Genomic DNA, 17545 nt, shown 5'->3' on the forward strand with positions numbered 1-17545 from the left:
TCAAATTCAAAAATACTTTATTAATCCCAGAGGGAAATTGATTAAATATAGGTCCTTCTAAAAAAATTTGCATATTATGATGAAGTTCATTATTGTCTGCAATGTACTGATAAACATTAGACTTTCATATATATTAGATTCATTACACACAACTGAGGTAGTTCAAGCCTTTTATTGTTTCTAATATTGATGATTGTGGCATACAGCTCATGAAAACCCAAAATTCCTTTCTCAAAAAATTTGCATATTTCATCCTACCAATAAAAGAAAAGTGTTTTTAATACAAAAAAAGTCAACCTTCAAATAATTATGTTCAGTTATGCTCAATACTTGGTCGGAAATCCTGTTGCAGGAATGACTGCTTCAATGCGGCATGGCATGGAGGCAATCAGTCTGCTGAAGTGTTATGGAGGCCCAGGATGCTTCAATAGCTCATCCACAGTGTTGGTTCTTACGTCTCTCAACTTTCTCTTCACACTATCCCACAGATTCTCTATGGGGTTCAGGTCAGGAGAGTTGGCAGGCCAGTTGAGCACAGTAATACCATGGTCAGTAAACCATTTACCAGTGGTTTTGGCACTGTGAGGAGGTGCCAGGTCGTGCTGAAAAATGAAATCTTCATCTCCATAAAGCTTTTCAGCAGATGGAAGCATGAAGTGCTCCAAAATCTCCTGATAGCTAGCTGCATTGACCCTGCCCTTGATAAAACACAGTGGACCAACACCAGCAGCTGACATGGCACTCCAGACCATCACTGATTGTGGGGTAATTGACACTGGACTTCAGGCATTTTGGCATTTCCCTCTGCCCAGTCTTCCTCCAGACTCTGGCACCTTGATTTCTGAATGACATGCACAATTTGCTTTCATCCGAAATAAAGTACTTTGGACCACTGAGCAACAGTCCAGTGCTGCTTCTCTGTAGCCCAGGTCAGGCGCTTCTGCTGCTGTTTCTGGTTCAAAAGTGGCTTGACCTGGGGAACGCAGCACCTGTAGCCCATTTCCTGCACACGCCTGTACACGGTGGCTCTGGATGTTTCTACTCCAGACTCAGTCCCTGCTTCCGCAGGTCGCCCAAGGTCTGGAATCGGTCCTTCTCCACAATCTTCCTCAGAGTCCGGTCACCTCTTCTCGTTGTGCAGCGTTTTCTGCCACACTTTTTCCTTCCCACACACTTCCCACTGAGGTGCCTTGATACAGCACTCTGGGAACAGTTTATTCGGTCAGAAATGTCTTTCTGTGTCTTACCCACTTGCTTGAGGGTGTCAGTGATGGCCTTCTGGACAGCAGTCTTACCCATGATTGCGGTTTTGAGTAATGAACCAGGTTGGGAGTTTTTAAAAGCCTCTGGAATCTTTTGCAGGTGTTTAGAGTGTAAAAGAGTTAATTTACATCTAATTAAGGACCCGTAAGACGTAAAATTCCATAGTAAATATGAAATCAACCTTACGGACCGTTGGGTTATTTTAACCAGAAGATTGGGACTTTTTATTGCAGGGATTATGTAACATTTGTATTAACTCAGAGACAAGAGAAGAGAGAGTCACCTTTAAAACGTTTAAGAAGATTTATTTCTAAACAATTTAAAAGAATTTTAAGCAAGAGTAACTCTAAGCTCTAAGTGATGAATGGATCTGGTGTCAATGAGACTTGAGATGGATGGTGTATGTGTGAGTGATGTTGTAATCAGAACTCTCGTATCTGGAGAAGCAAGTCTGAATGATGTTGTGATGTTTTGCTTTTAGCTATGATCAGAGTTTAATCGGAGTTTCATAAACACATGAGATGCCATATTTGTCGCTCTACACATACCCTTGAGATGAGACCTCCGTACAGATCCAGAATGCCAGGTCCTCGGACCCCCCTTTCGGTACCAGATCCCGGAGAAACAGCGTCAGCAGTACGACAGACTAGTCTTTGGATTGTCTCCAGGTAAAAAGCGACAGTTGATTCACAGCGTCAGATGGACCCCACTTTGGTCAGTGAGTTCAGCTTTTATTCTGAAAGGAACCGTTGCTTGGTTGGTAAAATGCAACAGATTTTATCCAGCTTGTCGGTTCTTTGCTTAAAAAGGAAGTCCGGATGGCCGGTCCGATACTTCGCTTAGCACGCGGTGAACTGTAGAGAACTCAGAGAACTGAACTAAGATGGCGTGGGACTGGTTTTATTAATCTGGATGTTTTGATTTCTGGTCGAATCAAAGTTGGCAGATTTATAAACACCACAGAGACTATGCCACGCTTCAGAAAGGAAGGTTCTGATTGGATGAGTACACAATGTGTCATGCGTTTACATTTTGAGTAGTCAGAATGTCTAGTGCAGCTAGATTAAGTCATATTACTTATTAAAGCATATTAATCATAACATTGTTATTTCACAGATTGGTCAAGATTATATTATTGATTAACACTTTGTTTGATTAGCTTTATTAAAAATAGAGATCTTTTGATTTATTAAAAGGAAAGAGTCTTTTATCGTCCTTCTTCTCTTGAGCTGGAAAGGAAGCAGTTTAGAAGCGAATGCATGACCTTGAGGCTGTCTCATGCAGATTAGTACTGTGTCAGAGGCATCTGTGGAGAGAGGCTAAATAACCCTCGGAGGAATAGCTCCTTCATGACATTACAAGAGTGAATTAGTTGATTCAGATGATACGGTTAATAACTCGTGTAGAGAACCTTTTCATGATATGCTAATTGTTTGAGATAAGAATTTGGGGTTTTCATGAGCTGTATACCAAAATCATCAATATTAGAAACAACAAAAGGCTTGAACTACTTCAGTTGTGTGTAATGAATCTACTATATATGAAAGTCTAATGTTTTTCAGTACATTACAGAAAATAATGAACTTTATCACAATATGCTAATTTTTTAGAAGGACCTGTGTAGTGTGAATGGTTGTTTTGATTAGATGGTAGATAAAAGTGAATTGAGGAAAAATATACTATAGCTCCTGCCCCTCATCTACATATAATGGAGTTAATCTTTTTTTATGTTTATGTGCAGAACTCTGTGGCTAGGTTCCTGACAGGCACTAGATGTCGAGAGCACATTACCCCAGTGCTGGATGCTCTGCACTGGCTCCCGGTAAAATATCGAGCTCAGTTTAAAATCTTAACTCTCGTTTATAAGGCCCTCCAGGGCAGTGCCCCCTCGTACATTACTGCGCTTTTGAACAGGTATGCTCCATCTCGGTGTCTTCGCTCAGCCGAGCAGGAACTTCTGGTGGTCCCCCGGTCGAAATTTCGATCGAGGGGTTGTCGTGCTTTTTCTATTTTGGCTCCAACTCTGTGGAACGAATTGCCACTGAGCATTAGGCAGGCACCATCCCTTCAAGTCTTTAAGTCTCGTTTAAAGACTCATTTTTATTTGATTGCGTTTTAGCGCTAGGGTCATTTGAATTGCCCTAACATTATGGTTTTAACTATTCTTCTTTTTAACCCAGATGCTTGGTTTTATTTTGTCCGACATTTGTTTTTTTATCGATTAGTCTTATTCCGATATCTCTTATCTGTAATAGTGTTTGCTTGATATTTTATGATTTTATGTTTTTATCATGCTTTTATGCCCATGTACTGGAAATGTTTTTCTTTTAATGATGTTGTTCAGCACCTTGGGCTTCCGATAATGTTGTAGAAGGTGCTATACAAATACAATTTGATTGATTGATTGATTGATGTTACCTTTTATTGCAGCATTTTCTTGTCAGACACAGACAGCTCCACTCCGACTACATCACCAACCTTCTGTTTATCAGTTTATTCATCCTGTTGGTGTCCACCACCTTCAGACTGCTGCACCAGCATGACACAGCGTGAAGAATCGCACCAGCCACCACAGATTAAGAAAACATCACAAGCTTCTTCTGACAGATGTTAAAAGACCTCAGCTGTCTTTGAAAATAGAGACAACTTTGACCATGCTTACAAAATGTCCTGTTCTTGGCCCAATTAACATGACAAGATATATTTTAATAATCTATCATTTCCATTCTGGCCTTCCAGTAAAATATTTAGTCTTTGCTACACAAAGCTGCAGATGTAATAATAATAATAATAATAATAATACATTTTATTTGAGGGCACCTTTCTCAAAAACCCAAGGTCCCCTTACAAATATAAAAACAAAAAACAACAGAGGTTAGATAGGGCAATAAGAACAAACATGATACATTCAAATTTGAAACAATTCTAAAGTCTAGGTCTAAAGGGAATAAACTTGTTTGAATAAGTGGGTTCTGAGGTGTGCCTTGAATAATGGAAAAGAGTCCATATTTCTAATGGCAGAGGGAAGTGAGCTCCAGAGCCGTGGAGCAGAGCAACTGAAAGCTCTGCTCCCCATGGTGGTAAGGCGAGCTCGAGGTTGAACCAGATGGAGTGCAGATGGGGATCTAAGAGATCGGGAAGTGGTTGCAATAGTTAGTAAGTTACATAGATAAAGTGGAGCCATGCTATGTACAGATTTAAATGTAAGTAGTAGGATCTTGTATATGATCCTGGTTTCTATTGGCAACCAGTGTAGGTTTTTAAGAACAGGAGTGATGTGATTTCTTGAGGGGGTCCCAGTAATGATGTGTGCTGCAGAGTTCTGGAGAAGTTGGAGTTTATGAAGGGATTTAGTTGGGAGACCAAACAGAAGGGAATTACAATAGTCGACGCGAGAGGTGACGAGAATATGAACGAGGAATGCAGCAGCATGAGGCGTGAGAAAAGGACGGAGTCTGTTTATATTGCGAAGATGGTAATATGCGACTCGAGTAACATGGTTAATGTGAGATTGGAATGAAAGTGTACCATCTAGTATGACACCAAGACTTTTTACCTGTAAGGATGGGTGAACTGTGGAGTCGTCAATATTGATAGAGAAGTTGGGAGAATTTTTTTAAACAGAAGCGGTGCCAATGAGTAGGAGTTCCGTTTTATTGCTGTTTAGTTTAAATAGGTTCTGAGAGAGCCAAGATCTAATTTCAGATAGACAGTTAGAGAGGTAGATTGGTGGAAGGGATGCATTTGGATTGGAGGAAATGTACAGCTGGGTGTCACCAGCATAACAGTGAAAATCAACGTTGTATTTGCGGAAAATGTAACCAAGGGGGAGCAAATAGATGATAAATAAAAGAGGGCCTAGAACTGAGCCTTGGGGAACTCCTGCAGTAACCGGGGAAGAACTAGAAGAGTGAGACTGAAGTTGAATGAACTGAGTATGATCCGATATGTATGAGGTGAACCAGGCTAGGGATGTGTGACTAATGCCGATAGATGCTAATCTTTTGAGAAGTGTGCTGTGAGAAATGGTGTCAAATGCAGCACTTAGATCTAGTAAAACCAGAATGGAGAGATGGCCTGAGTCTGCTGCCATTAGTAGATAATTTGTGATTTTTACTAGTGCTGTCTCCGTGCTGTGTTGTGGTCTGAAACCAGATTGGAATTGTTCATATAGATTATGAGAATTGAGATATGAGTGAAGCTGAGAAGCAACAACTTTTTCAAGGATTTTGGAAATAAATGGTAATTTAGATATTGGACGAAGATGATCAAAGCTGGTGGGATCCGCATCGGGCTTTTTGAGAATCGGAGTGATACAGGCAGTTTTTAATGCTGCAGGAATAACTCCGGTACTCAGCGAAGAGTAAATGATGGTGGATATGAGAGGAACCAATGATGGAAGACAGGCTTTAAGTAGCGCTGTGGGGAGAAGGTCAAGCAGACAGGTGGATAATTTGGATTCCCTGATTAAATTTGATTTCTCAGTTGCAGAGGGGAGACTGAAACTTGAGAATACTACTCACTAAACAGCTGTTCACTGCTACCCTGTACTCAGCCTCATCTCCCTCAGTGATTGATCCAACCACTACAGAGTCATCAGAAAACATCGGACAGCAGCTTCTGTAGTATAACATTTCAATCTTGCATGTCTGATATAAACAAACTCCCACCTTGACCCTGATTGGAGGGGTGCAGTTGTGAAGCTTCTTGCATTCATTGCTGAGAGCAGCTGGAGGTATTCAGTCTTAAAGGTCTTTTTTGCTGAGATACTTTTGCTTTTTCAGATTAGATCAGTTACTCTGAGTTTTCCATGCATGCATGAACGTGAATATTTTCTTTAACGTCTATCGACTGCATTAGCCGTAGTAAGAAAGTAGACAGAAAAATGCTTGGGTCAGAAAAAAACAGTTTCTTCTACCTCACAGGGAGAGTTATCTTTCATGGCCTCGCCCATCTTAGCTTGCGAACACAGTAGGTTGCATTGATTTAGCGGCCAGGAGAGAGCACTGTGCATCTCGACTAGTAGAAGCTAACCGTTAGCATTAGCAACTCCAGAATCTGGCAGAGAACTACCAGACTGGTAGTATTTGTGGAAATAAACTGTCTATGTTGCGGGTTTTTTTTTACCACAGAAAATGTTTTACATTATCTTGAGTTTTGTTAACAAAGGCAGTGGAAGAGTCACGCTGATGTTAGCCAGTCAGAGGCGGGATGTTTGCCTCAATTAATTCTAATTTGAGATAATCAGTCTCCCTCAATGTTCCACCTTCTAATCATTAGCAGAGCTAATGGATAACAAGCTAACAAAAAGCTAACATTGCTGCTAACTTCAATAACACAAAACAATATTTATACATTTTTGTCTGACTTTATTTTAGCAGGTAAAACAAACATGACTAGCATGACCTGGCTGAGATGTGTTATCTTCAACTGTATTTTCACATCAAGCTACAGAAACAGCAAGCAGCAGCTAACTAAAATGGCAAGCCTTGCTACAACTTTATTTTTTCTCAGTTTAGCGGTTGTAGTGATAAACCCAACACTGACATGTTTCTTTTCAGACTTAATGCCAACACCAGAGAAGGTCCGAAGAAAGTTTCACAGTCCGAGAAGCTTGAAAGCATCTCTTAAATCTTCTGTCTCGCAGGGCTACGGAAAGAAATAGAAGAAAGAAGGAACATGATCAAAAGTGGTATCCAGAAAGGAAACGAGTTGTGTGATTAAAGTTGTACCTGGAGAATGCGGTTGAGTTTCCTGGACAGGCGAACAGCATTTTGGTGAAGACCTTCCCAAGGCTTGAACTTGGTCTGATTACGAGCCACAAAGGTCTGCCAGCAGTAGAAGTAATCTGGAGAAAGATGAGCAAAAAAAAAAAAAAATCATGGTTTTAAAATCCAGAAATGAAGATAAATTGTGATTTTTTTAAACCAAACCAAACCAAATGCATTTAACTGGTCTCAAACTTCGCCTCATGGGCCCTGTTTCCCTCCCTCACCCTTGTAGCTCATGACAGTGATGTGCACGCCAGTCTTCTTCAGCAATCTCAGGCCTTCTCTTTCACGACTGTCCTCCAAGTCGCAGAAGTAGAGACGAGAGACAAAGATCCTGAGGCGGAGATTGGGCGTCTGGGTGAGGAACTGGGCCAGTCGGAAGGAGCAGTTGGCGCAGGGAGACCAGGAGCAAAACCAGGTAATGGAGTAGCTGACTTTTTTCTCACCAGTTACTCCATAACCCCACAAGCCTGGGCACAGGGCTCCCAGGTGGCGCAGAAACAACAACTACAGAAAACGCAAGAACACAAACATAAGGCACTTTTGTAAATGGTCTGATATAGCGCCTTCTAGAGTCCTGGAACCCCCCAAGGCGCTTTACAACACAATCAGTCATTCACCCATTCACACACACATTCACACACTGGTGGGGATGAGCTACGATGGAGCCACAGCTGCCCTGGGGCGCACTGACAGAGGCGAGGCAGCTGAGCACTGGTGCTACCGGTCCCTCCGATCACCACCAGCAGGAAAGGTGGGTTAAGTGTCTTGCCCAAGGACACAACGACAGCCACAGCGGCAGACTGAGCGGGGCTCGAACCTGCAACCTTCTGATTACGAGGTGAGCACTTAACTCCTGTGCCACCGTCACCCACATCTAAACCTCAAATGGGTCTCTATGGGAGTTTGAGTTAGTCGGGATAACAATCCAGATTTTTACAATTAATTAGACTTTTACTGCATTGTAGTTAAATTTTGTTTTATCAGCTTCACTTACATACATCATATAACAGAAACATAGTTGAAATGAGTAACACCTTTCATTTTTAGGGCCTCAGCCGACAGGATCAAGAACAGTGGATCATCAGCTGGACGAGGGTGTCTTTTGGAAAGTGTGAGTCAAGCTCCGGTAACTGTTTTATCCTTAAACTCCTCCTAAAATGTTTAGGGTTTATGCTAAAGACCAATTTCACTGAGAAACTGCTTTTACTCATTGTTTTAAAAATGATCTGTCACTGTTTCAGAACGTGAACATAGTCTTCTACCCCTATTTCCTGCATTAGCTTCTATTAGATGGAAAATTGCTCGGTTTCCGAAAAGCCTGACAGACCTACATCACACTGTCACTTAACATGAACTCACTTATCTTGGCTCATGACGGGGAAGGCTGTTGTTGTTTTAGCGTCCAGAAAACAGCAGAGAATGTCTTGGCTAGTATAAGCTAACGGTTAGCGTTAGCATCTCCACCACACAGCAGAACTTCTCCAGGCTTGTGGTATTTGTGGAGATAAAACATCAACGTTGCAAACAGAGTCAGTGGTAAAGTTGTGTTGCTGTTATCCTATCACAGGCGGCGAGATGTCCAAATATCAGGAGGTAAGACTCCAAATCCTGCCGTCGGAAGCTACTTTCTCCCCCAGCTGATTTCTACTTCCTGAAACAGGCACGCCGGAGCTTTTTTTCCCCAGAGAGCAACTTACAAGACATTCGTTTCTACTAGCAACTGCTGCAAATGTATTAAAGATACAAACAAGTTGACTTTTAAGTACCTTATGCCAAAGTGTGTTCTCTGAGCTGGAAGTCATCCAAAAAAAAACCTTCACTTAAAATATGCCCAAAAGTTAAGAAAATCAAAGTTTCCCATTCAAAAATGAAAAAAAAAAAACACTGTTTTTATGGTGTTTGGGGTTGCATCAGGGCAGATGTGATGGCTGTGTGGGGATCATAATCATCGGAAAGTGATTCAACATTTCAGAGCGGCATATTTAGACCTCAAGATGAAACACACATCCTCTTTTTTGTGCTCAATATTAATTCCACGTAGGCCTGCCTATAAAAACATCGCCATTTCAACATTTTATTGTATTTTAGCCCAGCCAGCCCACGTAGGTGGGCCCCATATAGAATATATATGGGGAAGCCGAATGGGCCCCATAAGGGTTTGTCCGCAGTTTCCATGGTGGCTCCACGGGGGGTTGCTAGCAAAGATTTTAATTTGCCAATGTCAAACCCTCTGAAAACCCATGTAGGGCCTGTTAAAATCTATGTGGGCAAAAACCTTTCTGGGCAAGCCCCCATGGGGCCACTGTGGAAACTGCAGCCAAACCCTGTTGGGACCCATATATATTCCATATGGAGCCCACCTATATGTGTGCTGGCTGGGAGGTTTGTGAGAAGGAATGGCTTCATTACAAAGCAGCCAAAACTTTGTTTTTTTAGTTTTAAAATGAAATAAAACTTTAGATATATTGTGTGTTTTAATGTCTGCAATGTAATAAAATCTGAAGAAAATGTAAGAATCGAAAACCCAATTTTCTATATATCATGATGTACAGTTTTATTACATAAAATCACAATGTGTTCAGTTATTTATCATCTCTTCGCTGCTTATTTACCTCCACATGACAGCCATTGCGATTGCGAAGATGTCCAAAGTCAAAGGACAAGGAGTCTGGGCCCGCTCGCCTTTTCACCACAAAACACAGGTACGTCTCACACCGACCTCTCGCCCAGCGCATGTTCTTATAATGATAGATGAACTTCTTTTTAGGCAGGAGAATGCTGGAACAAACAGGGAAAAGAGGAGATTTCCTTTTTTTATAAGCCAATGTCGCTCAGCAGACTAAAGACGGATCACGTTTAAAGAGCAGCTGTTTTCTCAATCAGAAGGATTAAATAAGGAGCTGAACTGTTTATTTATCTGTGAGAAAATCTGTTCAAATTCTTTAGATTCATTTGAAAAGAAAGCAAGACAAACATGTAAAGTCTGCGGTTTGCTGAATGTGAACAGTGGGCATTCAGACAACAACTAACATTCACTAACAAACCTTTCTCTCGCTCTCAGTTTCACAACTTTTAGTGAAACCAAGACAGTCGTTCATCAATTATTAATACTGAAACCTGAGCGTTCATGAATAAAATGTCATTAAAGGAGGCTAGTGTAGTAAATGCTTTAAGAATAAACTTCCCGATTCATTCTTTGAACCCGATTTGCGTGTGCAACGTGAGAAAAAGGCAGAAAAATGCAACAGATGAATAAAATGCATGTCTGTCTCACCTGTCGAGCTTTGTGATCATTTTGAAAGATGCGCTTTGCTTCGTCACTCGGGATTAAATGGAGGAAAATGAGAAAAAGTGAATGTGTGTGTGTGTGTGTGTGTGTGTGTGTGTGTGTGTGTGTGTGTGTGTGTGTGTGTGTGTGTGTGTGTGTGTGTGTGTGTGTGTGTGTGTGTGTGTGTGTCTTTAGGGGGTTAAGGAGGGGGGAACTGAGAATCTACACCTCTAATCATAAACATCCTGCATAAAGCAGAGACAGCTTCTGGTTGGACAGAAACAATTTTCAGTCAGTTTGAGCGGGCGTGATGCAGAAGAGGTGGTTGTCACTTTCTGCAGCACAAATCAGCTCAAAATTTGAATATTGCTTTATTTTATTTTATTTAAAGAAAGGATTTTTTTTTCACTTTTCTTTGATTTTTATTTATTTATTGCTAGAATGAGTAGTATGGAACTACGATTGGGACAATATTACAGGTAACTTGTACAAAGCTTTGCAACCAGTAACATATTTTGTAATTTTAACTTACGTTTTGTAGCACGCAATTCTTGTTTTGTAACACGTAACATTTGACACGTAACATGAAATTTTCATTTTGTAACTTGCAAAAAAACAATCAATGTACACGTTTTAAATCACAACTCTCAAAACACACATCTCAGTCTACAGTTAGAAACATTTTGTCCCAATTCTAGCTTCCTTCCCAAGCAACCAATGACAAGCTATGTCTGACCAGCCAATCATGAGTCTTGGATTCCTGCTCAAGACGATTCCTGTTGGAAGCAAGCTAGAATTGGGACGAAATGTTTGTAACTGTAGACTGAGATTTGTGTTTTGAAAGTTGTACATTGATTGTTTTCTGCAAGCTACTAAATAAAAGTTTCATATTACCATATTTTCACGACCATAAGGTGCACCTAAAAGTCTTAAATTTTCTCCAAAATGTACGCCGCGCCCTATGGTGCGGTGCGCCTATTGTGTTGTTGTGAGACGCAAACGTAGTAGGAGGCAAGGGGCGTGGCAAGAACGGCAAGGGGCGTGGCGAGAACGTGCGGACATGAACGAAGACAGACCCTGAATAGTTCAAAAGGGCAGGTTTGCGCGGTATGCTGAACATTGTCCTGACAACCCTGAGAATGGCACCTGCTGAGAGACACGCCTATGAAGCACAGTTTAAACTGCAAGCGAACAGCTACGCGGAGAAACACGGGAATAGAGCGGCGGCGAGAGAATTCAGCATTAATGAGTCCATGGTTCGCAAGTGGAGGAAGCTTGGGCTAATGTGTCTGCTTGTACTGTTGTTCGGGCTTTTGCAAAAGCCGGCTTCATTCACGAGGAGACGGACGGCAGCGAGACAGACTCTGACTGTGACGAGAGCGAAACTGGTGTGTGTGACTGTACTCTAGCCCAGTTGTTCTTATCAGATACAGAAGATGAGGACTTTGATGGATCTAATTATTAATTAATAGCACTCAAATAAAGCACAACCGAACTCATATTTGCTCCCGCTGCCTTTTTTAATAAAACACAATTCAAATCACACTATTTTCTTAGGCCTGTTAATAACACACATATGATTTTGTTCATGTGGAAAGTTTATGTGGTTAAATCCACCAACTAAACACATTCTGAACTTCAACACAGCGCATAAGAAGAGCACGAGCCGTCAGCGCACGCAATGAGGAAGTGCACGTGCGCTCTAAACCAGGTCTGAACCAGGACTAGACCAGTAAAGTGAAGCATGCTTTTGGCTGTTTGTAATTTTCACAACGTCTGGTTTGCACTGATATGTTCCGAGTCCCGAGCCCGCACCGATGCTTTACCGGTACGTTGTACCGCGCCCTATAACCCGGTGCGCCTTTTGTATGTGTTAAATACCAAAAAGACACCCGTAACTGAAGCTGCACCCTATAACACGGTGCGCCCTATGGTCGTAAAAATACGGTACGTACCGAAGTTACATGTTACAGAATGAGAATTACATGCTACAAAATTAAATGACCTGTTACAAAAGGAAAGTTAAGTGTTACAAAATGTGAATTACATGCTAATTAACAAGAGTCACAGTTACAAAACTTGGTATTGTCCCAACCCTAGTTCCATAGAGTGGCAGATTACACAGCAGCACAGACTTTTTTAAAGGTGTCGAACACTGAAAAGCCATTTTTAATGATTATTTCTGATTAGAATGGGTTACTCAAGAGTTTTTCATGCAGGATGAACATGAAAATAGTCTCCTACACATAACTCCTGCATTAGCTTCTGATAGAAAATAGATGGCGAATCTCCAGGATTAGAAAGTCTGGCAGATCTACGTCTCACTGTCACTTAACATTCATGGACTCACCCATTTTGGCTCATGACGGGGAAGGCTGCTGTTGGTTTAGCATCCAGGAAACAGCAGGGAACATCTTGGCTAGTAGAAGCTAGAGTTAGCATTAGCAAATTCACCACACAGCAGAACTCCTCCAGGATTTGGATAATTGTGGGGATGAAATGTCCGCATTGCAAGTCAGCGGTAGAGTTGCATTGCTGTTATCCAATCAGTGGCGAGATGTGCAAATATCAGCAACAACCTGCCGTCTGAAGCTCAGCTGTGATGTGGCTCACTGATGTGGTTCCTGGAAATGATGCACCGGTGGTTTTTTTACCCCGGACAACGACTAACAAGGTATTCTTCCTTAATAGAAACCACTGCAAATGTATTGATTAAACAAGTGAACTATTCCTTTAAATCCTCAGTGTTTTCTGATATTTTTTCCCCACTGGAAAATTTAACCAGTTGGATGGAAAACTTCCAAACCCCGATTTAATTCCCTTCAGTTTTCCAAATTTCCTTTTAAACTTGCACAAATGTCCTCACCTTGATTGACCTCCTGTAACCCTGCCCCTTCACTCTCCTCATGTCATTAAAGATTCCCGCCTAGCTTGTCCCCCACTTCCTCTGGCCCTCAACATTCTGTGGAGCCACAGGCGTTCCCAGACCACAGAGGCCTTAACTCTCTTGTCTCCTGATCTGGGTTTTCCCAAACTCTGTCGTCTGGGAGCAGATTTGTAGTCGTCCTTCTTCACCCAACGTGTCTGCTGGACCACCTGACCAACCGCAGCATGTGTGTGTGTGTGTGTGTGAATCTCGCTCGTGAGCCTTTCAGACATCATCAGCGTGTTTCCTTTGCTCTGTCTGCTCTCTCGGTGGCATCCGGCTTTCCCATGACTCCCCTCACCCTTTGGTGCACTCTGTGGCTCGGGGAATTCACCGTTTCCCAGGGTGGCTGTTTTTGGAGCTCATCTGTGTGTTAGCCATGCCATTAACACAGTCTATATGCTGTACATCATCTGGAACAAATTTCTCTAATTGATCCTATGATTGTGTGGTGGCCCAACGCTTCAACTGATTCACAGGAGTGTGTCTGCATGCTCTGTGCAGCCTCGCATCTTACTGACAGCGCTCGCCTGCATGGATCCTTTTTTCTCCCCTGAACTTCCAAGGAGCTGATCAAACGCCAGACTGTATGTAACCACTTCCCATCCAGCTCTCTGGGCTCAACCGCAGCTGACCAAGGTCATCTCTCAGTCACACGTGAACGCTCACGTGCACTACCAGCCCTCCTCTCATGCACTGTCTGCGTCTTGTGTGCCGGAGTTGTCCACAAAGACCAGACATGTGCATTTAACCTAAAGTCAGAGGGGAGAAAGCGAGTGTAGGAAGTGCCAAGTCACATTTTCCGAAACCCACCCGCCCACACACACACACACACACTCACACTCACACACACATCGGTACCGTGCAGACACATAAGACCACAGTTACAAGCAGACTTTCTTTCCAGTGTGTGAGCTCACATCTGTTTCCTGACAACAATAATAGCTGCAGATCAGGCGGGCAGAGGCTCCGCTTGCAGGTGTCTGCAGCTCGGCAGCAACGAGGAAACAACCTGATGAATGACCAAAAATAACCGCACTGAGCCATTAAATCTAAAAAGTTAAAGTCCCATTAGTTGTCACACACACAGGTGTGTGTGCGAAATTTGTTCTCCGCATTTGACCCATCCCCTGGGGGAGCGGTGAGCTGCAGACACAGCCGCGCTCGGGAACCATTTGGTGGCTTAACCCCCCAATCCAACCCCTTAATGCTGAGTGTCAAGCAGGGAGGCGTTGGGTCCCATTTTTTCAAAGTCTTTGGTATGACCCGACTAGGAGTCGAACCCCTGATCTCCCAGTCTCAGGACGGACACTCTACCACTAGGCCACTGAGAAAGCTACAGCTAAATCAGGGAGTGTTCAGCTGAAGGAAAGTTAAAAGTGTCTAAAGACTAGAGCTCAGTGACTCAGCTCTTATGCCTGCAAGATAAATCAGTGTTTTCCAAAAAGGCAAACCTCACATGTGCATATTGTAAAGATGGTTTGTGTTTTTCATGAAAAAACGAAAGTGCCGTGCAGGATTTAGCAGTTCTCTCAGGGCCTATATTCGTCTCCACACAACAGGTGTGCAAACATCCGGCAGTGTTTTATCTGTGGCTGAATGCTGCGACACTGAGATGGTCTGAGGTTAGCAGGAGGGTCGGTCTGCTCAGAGGAAAGCGCGAGAGCTGCTAACCATATTAAGGTTAGCCTCAGGCAGGAGGTCGCGTGCAGTTTCACTCATGAGCTGCTTGTCTCCTGCAAACCACACAGGATTTCTGTGTGAACGTTTGATGCACTGTGAGCTTTAGGACATTTAAAACATATTAGTAACACATTTTCATTAGAAGCGTTTGGATTTAGATGACGATGAATTCTGCAGACTAATAAACCCGCAATTGTGTGAAAGTGAGTGGAGACAGACGAGGAGCGCTCGGATAAAAGATGCAGATTCACATAAAACCACACAGATTTCCTATACAGTAACTGTAAACACCGACACATCTGTACGGTTTCAGAAAGGAGCGAAGGCGCCCGTACGTAGCTCAGCTAGAGAAACAAACTGAGCAGGAGACACCTTTTGCAGAAGCGTTTTATTTTATCACGTGTAGTTATTTGTACAGCACACCTGAGACGTCGTAATGTTTTTGCATAAATAAATCATGAAGACTGTTATCAAAACAGAAAGATGCCGTTTCAAATGAGAGATTTGAGTTTTAGTAACTCATATAATAAATAAATACCTGCATAAGTTAAACAAAGTTCCACAAATTAATACATTTTGCACATAATGAAAAAAAACGACCATAGGAGGCGTTACCACACTGAGAAGACACTTTGTTTTTGACACCTTTCAGCTTTCTTTACCTGCACAAGTCCAGCATCCCTCACAGATCTTTGTAGAAGACTTTAGTGAGGGGGTATCCCATAAATCCTCTCTCCGGAGTCTCTGTTTTTATCTCATCTTCATCTTCTTCATCAGTCCCCTCCCCCAGCTGTCGATAGCCCACTTTCTTGAAGAAGGCTTCCGCCAGTTTGGACGGGTAGGGGACGTGAGCGTATAATCTGTGTGTACCGGTCTCCAGCTCCCTCTGCTCCAGACTCCGGACCAGCATTCGACCGAGACCCTCCCTGCGATACCAGCTGCCCGTCACCAGCCTGCAGATCCTCCTGAAGCCCGGGCGTGTCTCACTCTCCTGGAAGATGCAGCCCAAGATCTCCCCCTCGCAGTCCGCCACCCACACCTGACCTGCTGCCTGCTCTCGCTCAGCAGTGACCTCCTCTGATGGCATCTCTTTTTCTGTAGGTCCAATTTTGCGCCTTTGCTACATAAAAAAAAGAAGAAAGAAAAATCAATATTAAATATCAGAAGTGTTTACAAAACAAAGCTATTGCTTTCAAACCTTTTTACTTCCCGGTGTTTTCCCACTGATCCTACTGTAGGGATTCTGCAGGATCTCATCCTGACACCCTCTGTAGCTGCTGCCCACGTAGTCCCAATAGGGCCGGCTGCTGCCTAGAACCCCTGTTGACCGAGGCATGGTGATCTTTAGAAAGACAATGAGCAGGAAGACGGGAATAGCGAGGGCCAGGATGAAGGAGTGGACGAGGCAACGCAGCACTGAAGAGAAAACAGCCAGGGTGAAGAGGCAGAGCGGACGCGTGAGGATGTGGAGGATGAGCCGGTTCTCGGTGCCCTCGCACCCTTCCTGGAAAGAAAACAAAACAAGTTTACAATAAAAAGCTGATATGGGCACAATGAAAGCGGCTTGACAAACCTTGATGAGGGCTTTCACTGCTTCGATGTCATCCTCCTTCATCCTCCTCATCACCACCTGGTTGAGATCCAGCCTCACCATGTTTAGGCCTCGTGATCCAACAGCTTCGGCTCACTGTGTATGTTTAATAGATCAGACTGAAACATGTTCTAGACGAGTTTAAATGAGTTCACGTGTAAACGCTGTTCCAGTCAATCACAGCAGCTTAACCACCAAGCAGACCCCCAAGGTAAAACAAACAACTAGATTATGAGGGATTAACAGAATGAACCGTTATTCTGCATTTATACAACAAACTTGGATCAACCGCAGTTAAAGTTAAAGGATCTGCTTCAGAACCATGTATGGTTATTAGGGCTGCAGGAACCGGACCCACGTGAACTCTCCAGCCCCGAATCCCAGTCCCGCTTACCTCCTGCACGGCGCCGCTCAAATCGAGCCCAGGACGGGCGACACACGGACTAGCGTCCCTGTTTGTCCACGAAGCCCGTGAAGGTTTCATTCAATAACCGCAATGTCGCTGGTGCGGAGAGAACGTCATTCTGGAATCAAATTCGCTGTTTTAGGAAACGTTTCACGTTACAAACGCGGCGGTTTACGTCATTTGCGTACGCCTAATCCGCTCTACGTAAGTCCTACAGGAATACAAACAAGCGTCGATAGCGCTACGTACACCGTGTGCGTAATCAGTATATTTGCCTTAAATATAAAAATAACAATATTTAAACAAATTATCTAAGTCTAATTTAATTATTAAGCTCGTTAAGGTGGTCTTGGAAACTTATCTCGTGCCTCTGTTAGCTAAAAATGTTACGTTCCAACATACGAATATTGCTTCAGTAGTCTGCTGCGCAAATAATACGAGAATACCCATAACAGCGCAAAATACGCGAGTACTATAAATAATATATTATTCTTATGGTTAAAAAAGGCGATTTAAATGAGTTTTTCAAACAAAATAAAAACGTTCATCATGCAAAGCCATCGTTTTTTAAAGATAATTGTTTATATAGCATATATTTTCTTTATTAAAGCATTATAAAAACACAAAAAGTATG

General features: G+C 42.8%; 2 protein-coding genes and 1 long non-coding RNA gene across 4 annotated transcripts; 1 reads left to right on the top strand and 2 right to left on the bottom strand.

Moving 5' to 3' along the window:
- Positions 1 to 6746: 6746 nt before the first annotated feature.
- Positions 6747 to 12747, bottom strand: aicda (activation-induced cytidine deaminase). The gene is made up of 5 exons (XM_070551096.1): positions 12656 to 12747; positions 9650 to 9815; positions 7259 to 7541; positions 6996 to 7111; positions 6747 to 6912 (listed from the first exon to the last, which is right to left on the bottom strand). Exons 1-5 carry the CDS (start codon positions 12745 to 12747, stop codon positions 6862 to 6864), a joined length of 708 nt encoding a protein of 235 aa, XP_070407197.1. The 3' UTR covers positions 6747 to 6861.
- Positions 7111 to 12666, top strand: LOC139069878 (uncharacterized). 2 transcript variants are annotated; one of them, XR_011520548.1, is made up of 4 exons: positions 7111 to 7452; positions 8085 to 8163; positions 9663 to 9739; positions 9805 to 12666. It is a non-coding gene; the product is annotated as an uncharacterized lncRNA (long non-coding RNA). The 2 variants fall into 2 exon arrangements; XR_011520547.1 differs by having other exon boundaries at positions 9663 to 12666.
- Positions 12748 to 15287: 2540 nt separating the features above from the next.
- On the bottom strand, positions 15288 to 17118 carry nat14 (N-acetyltransferase 14 (GCN5-related, putative)). Its single transcript, XM_015950144.3, has 4 exons — positions 16900 to 17118; positions 16488 to 16601; positions 16113 to 16418; positions 15288 to 16034 (listed from the first exon to the last, which is right to left on the bottom strand). Exons 2-4 carry the CDS (start codon positions 16566 to 16568, stop codon positions 15597 to 15599), a joined length of 825 nt encoding a protein of 274 aa, XP_015805630.1. The 5' UTR covers positions 16569 to 16601; positions 16900 to 17118; the 3' UTR covers positions 15288 to 15596.
- Between the last annotated feature and the right edge of the window lie 427 nt (positions 17119 to 17545).

This window comes from Nothobranchius furzeri, chromosome 5 (assembly GCF_043380555.1).
Source record: "Nothobranchius furzeri strain GRZ-AD chromosome 5, NfurGRZ-RIMD1, whole genome shotgun sequence".
NCBI classification, from domain to species: Eukaryota; Metazoa; Chordata; class Actinopteri; order Cyprinodontiformes; family Nothobranchiidae; genus Nothobranchius; species Nothobranchius furzeri.

Bases quoted from the DNA above. Each gene is read 5' to 3' on its own strand.
- nat14 (XM_015950144.3), bottom strand. From the start codon at position 16,568: ATGGTGAGGCTGGATCTCAACCAGGTGGTGATGAGGAGGATGAAGGAG. The intron at 16,419-16,487 runs GTTTGTCAAGCC...TTTTCTTTCCAG, and splicing joins CAGTGAAAGCCCTCATCAAG to GAAGGGTGCGAGGGCACCGA. The intron at 16,035-16,112 runs GTTTGAAAGCAA...TTTTTTATGTAG, and splicing joins AAACACCGGGAAGTAAAAAG to CAAAGGCGCAAAATTGGACC.
- aicda (XM_070551096.1), bottom strand. From the start codon at position 12,747: ATGCTAACTCTAGCTTCTACTAGCCAAGATGTTCCCTGCTGTTTCCTG. The intron at 7,112-7,258 runs GTGAGGGAGGGA...ATCTTTCTCCAG, and splicing joins CACTGTCATGAGCTACAAGG to ATTACTTCTACTGCTGGCAG. The intron at 6,913-6,995 runs GTACAACTTTAA...TTCTTTCCGTAG, and splicing joins AACTCAACCGCATTCTCCAG to CCCTGCGAGACAGAAGATTT.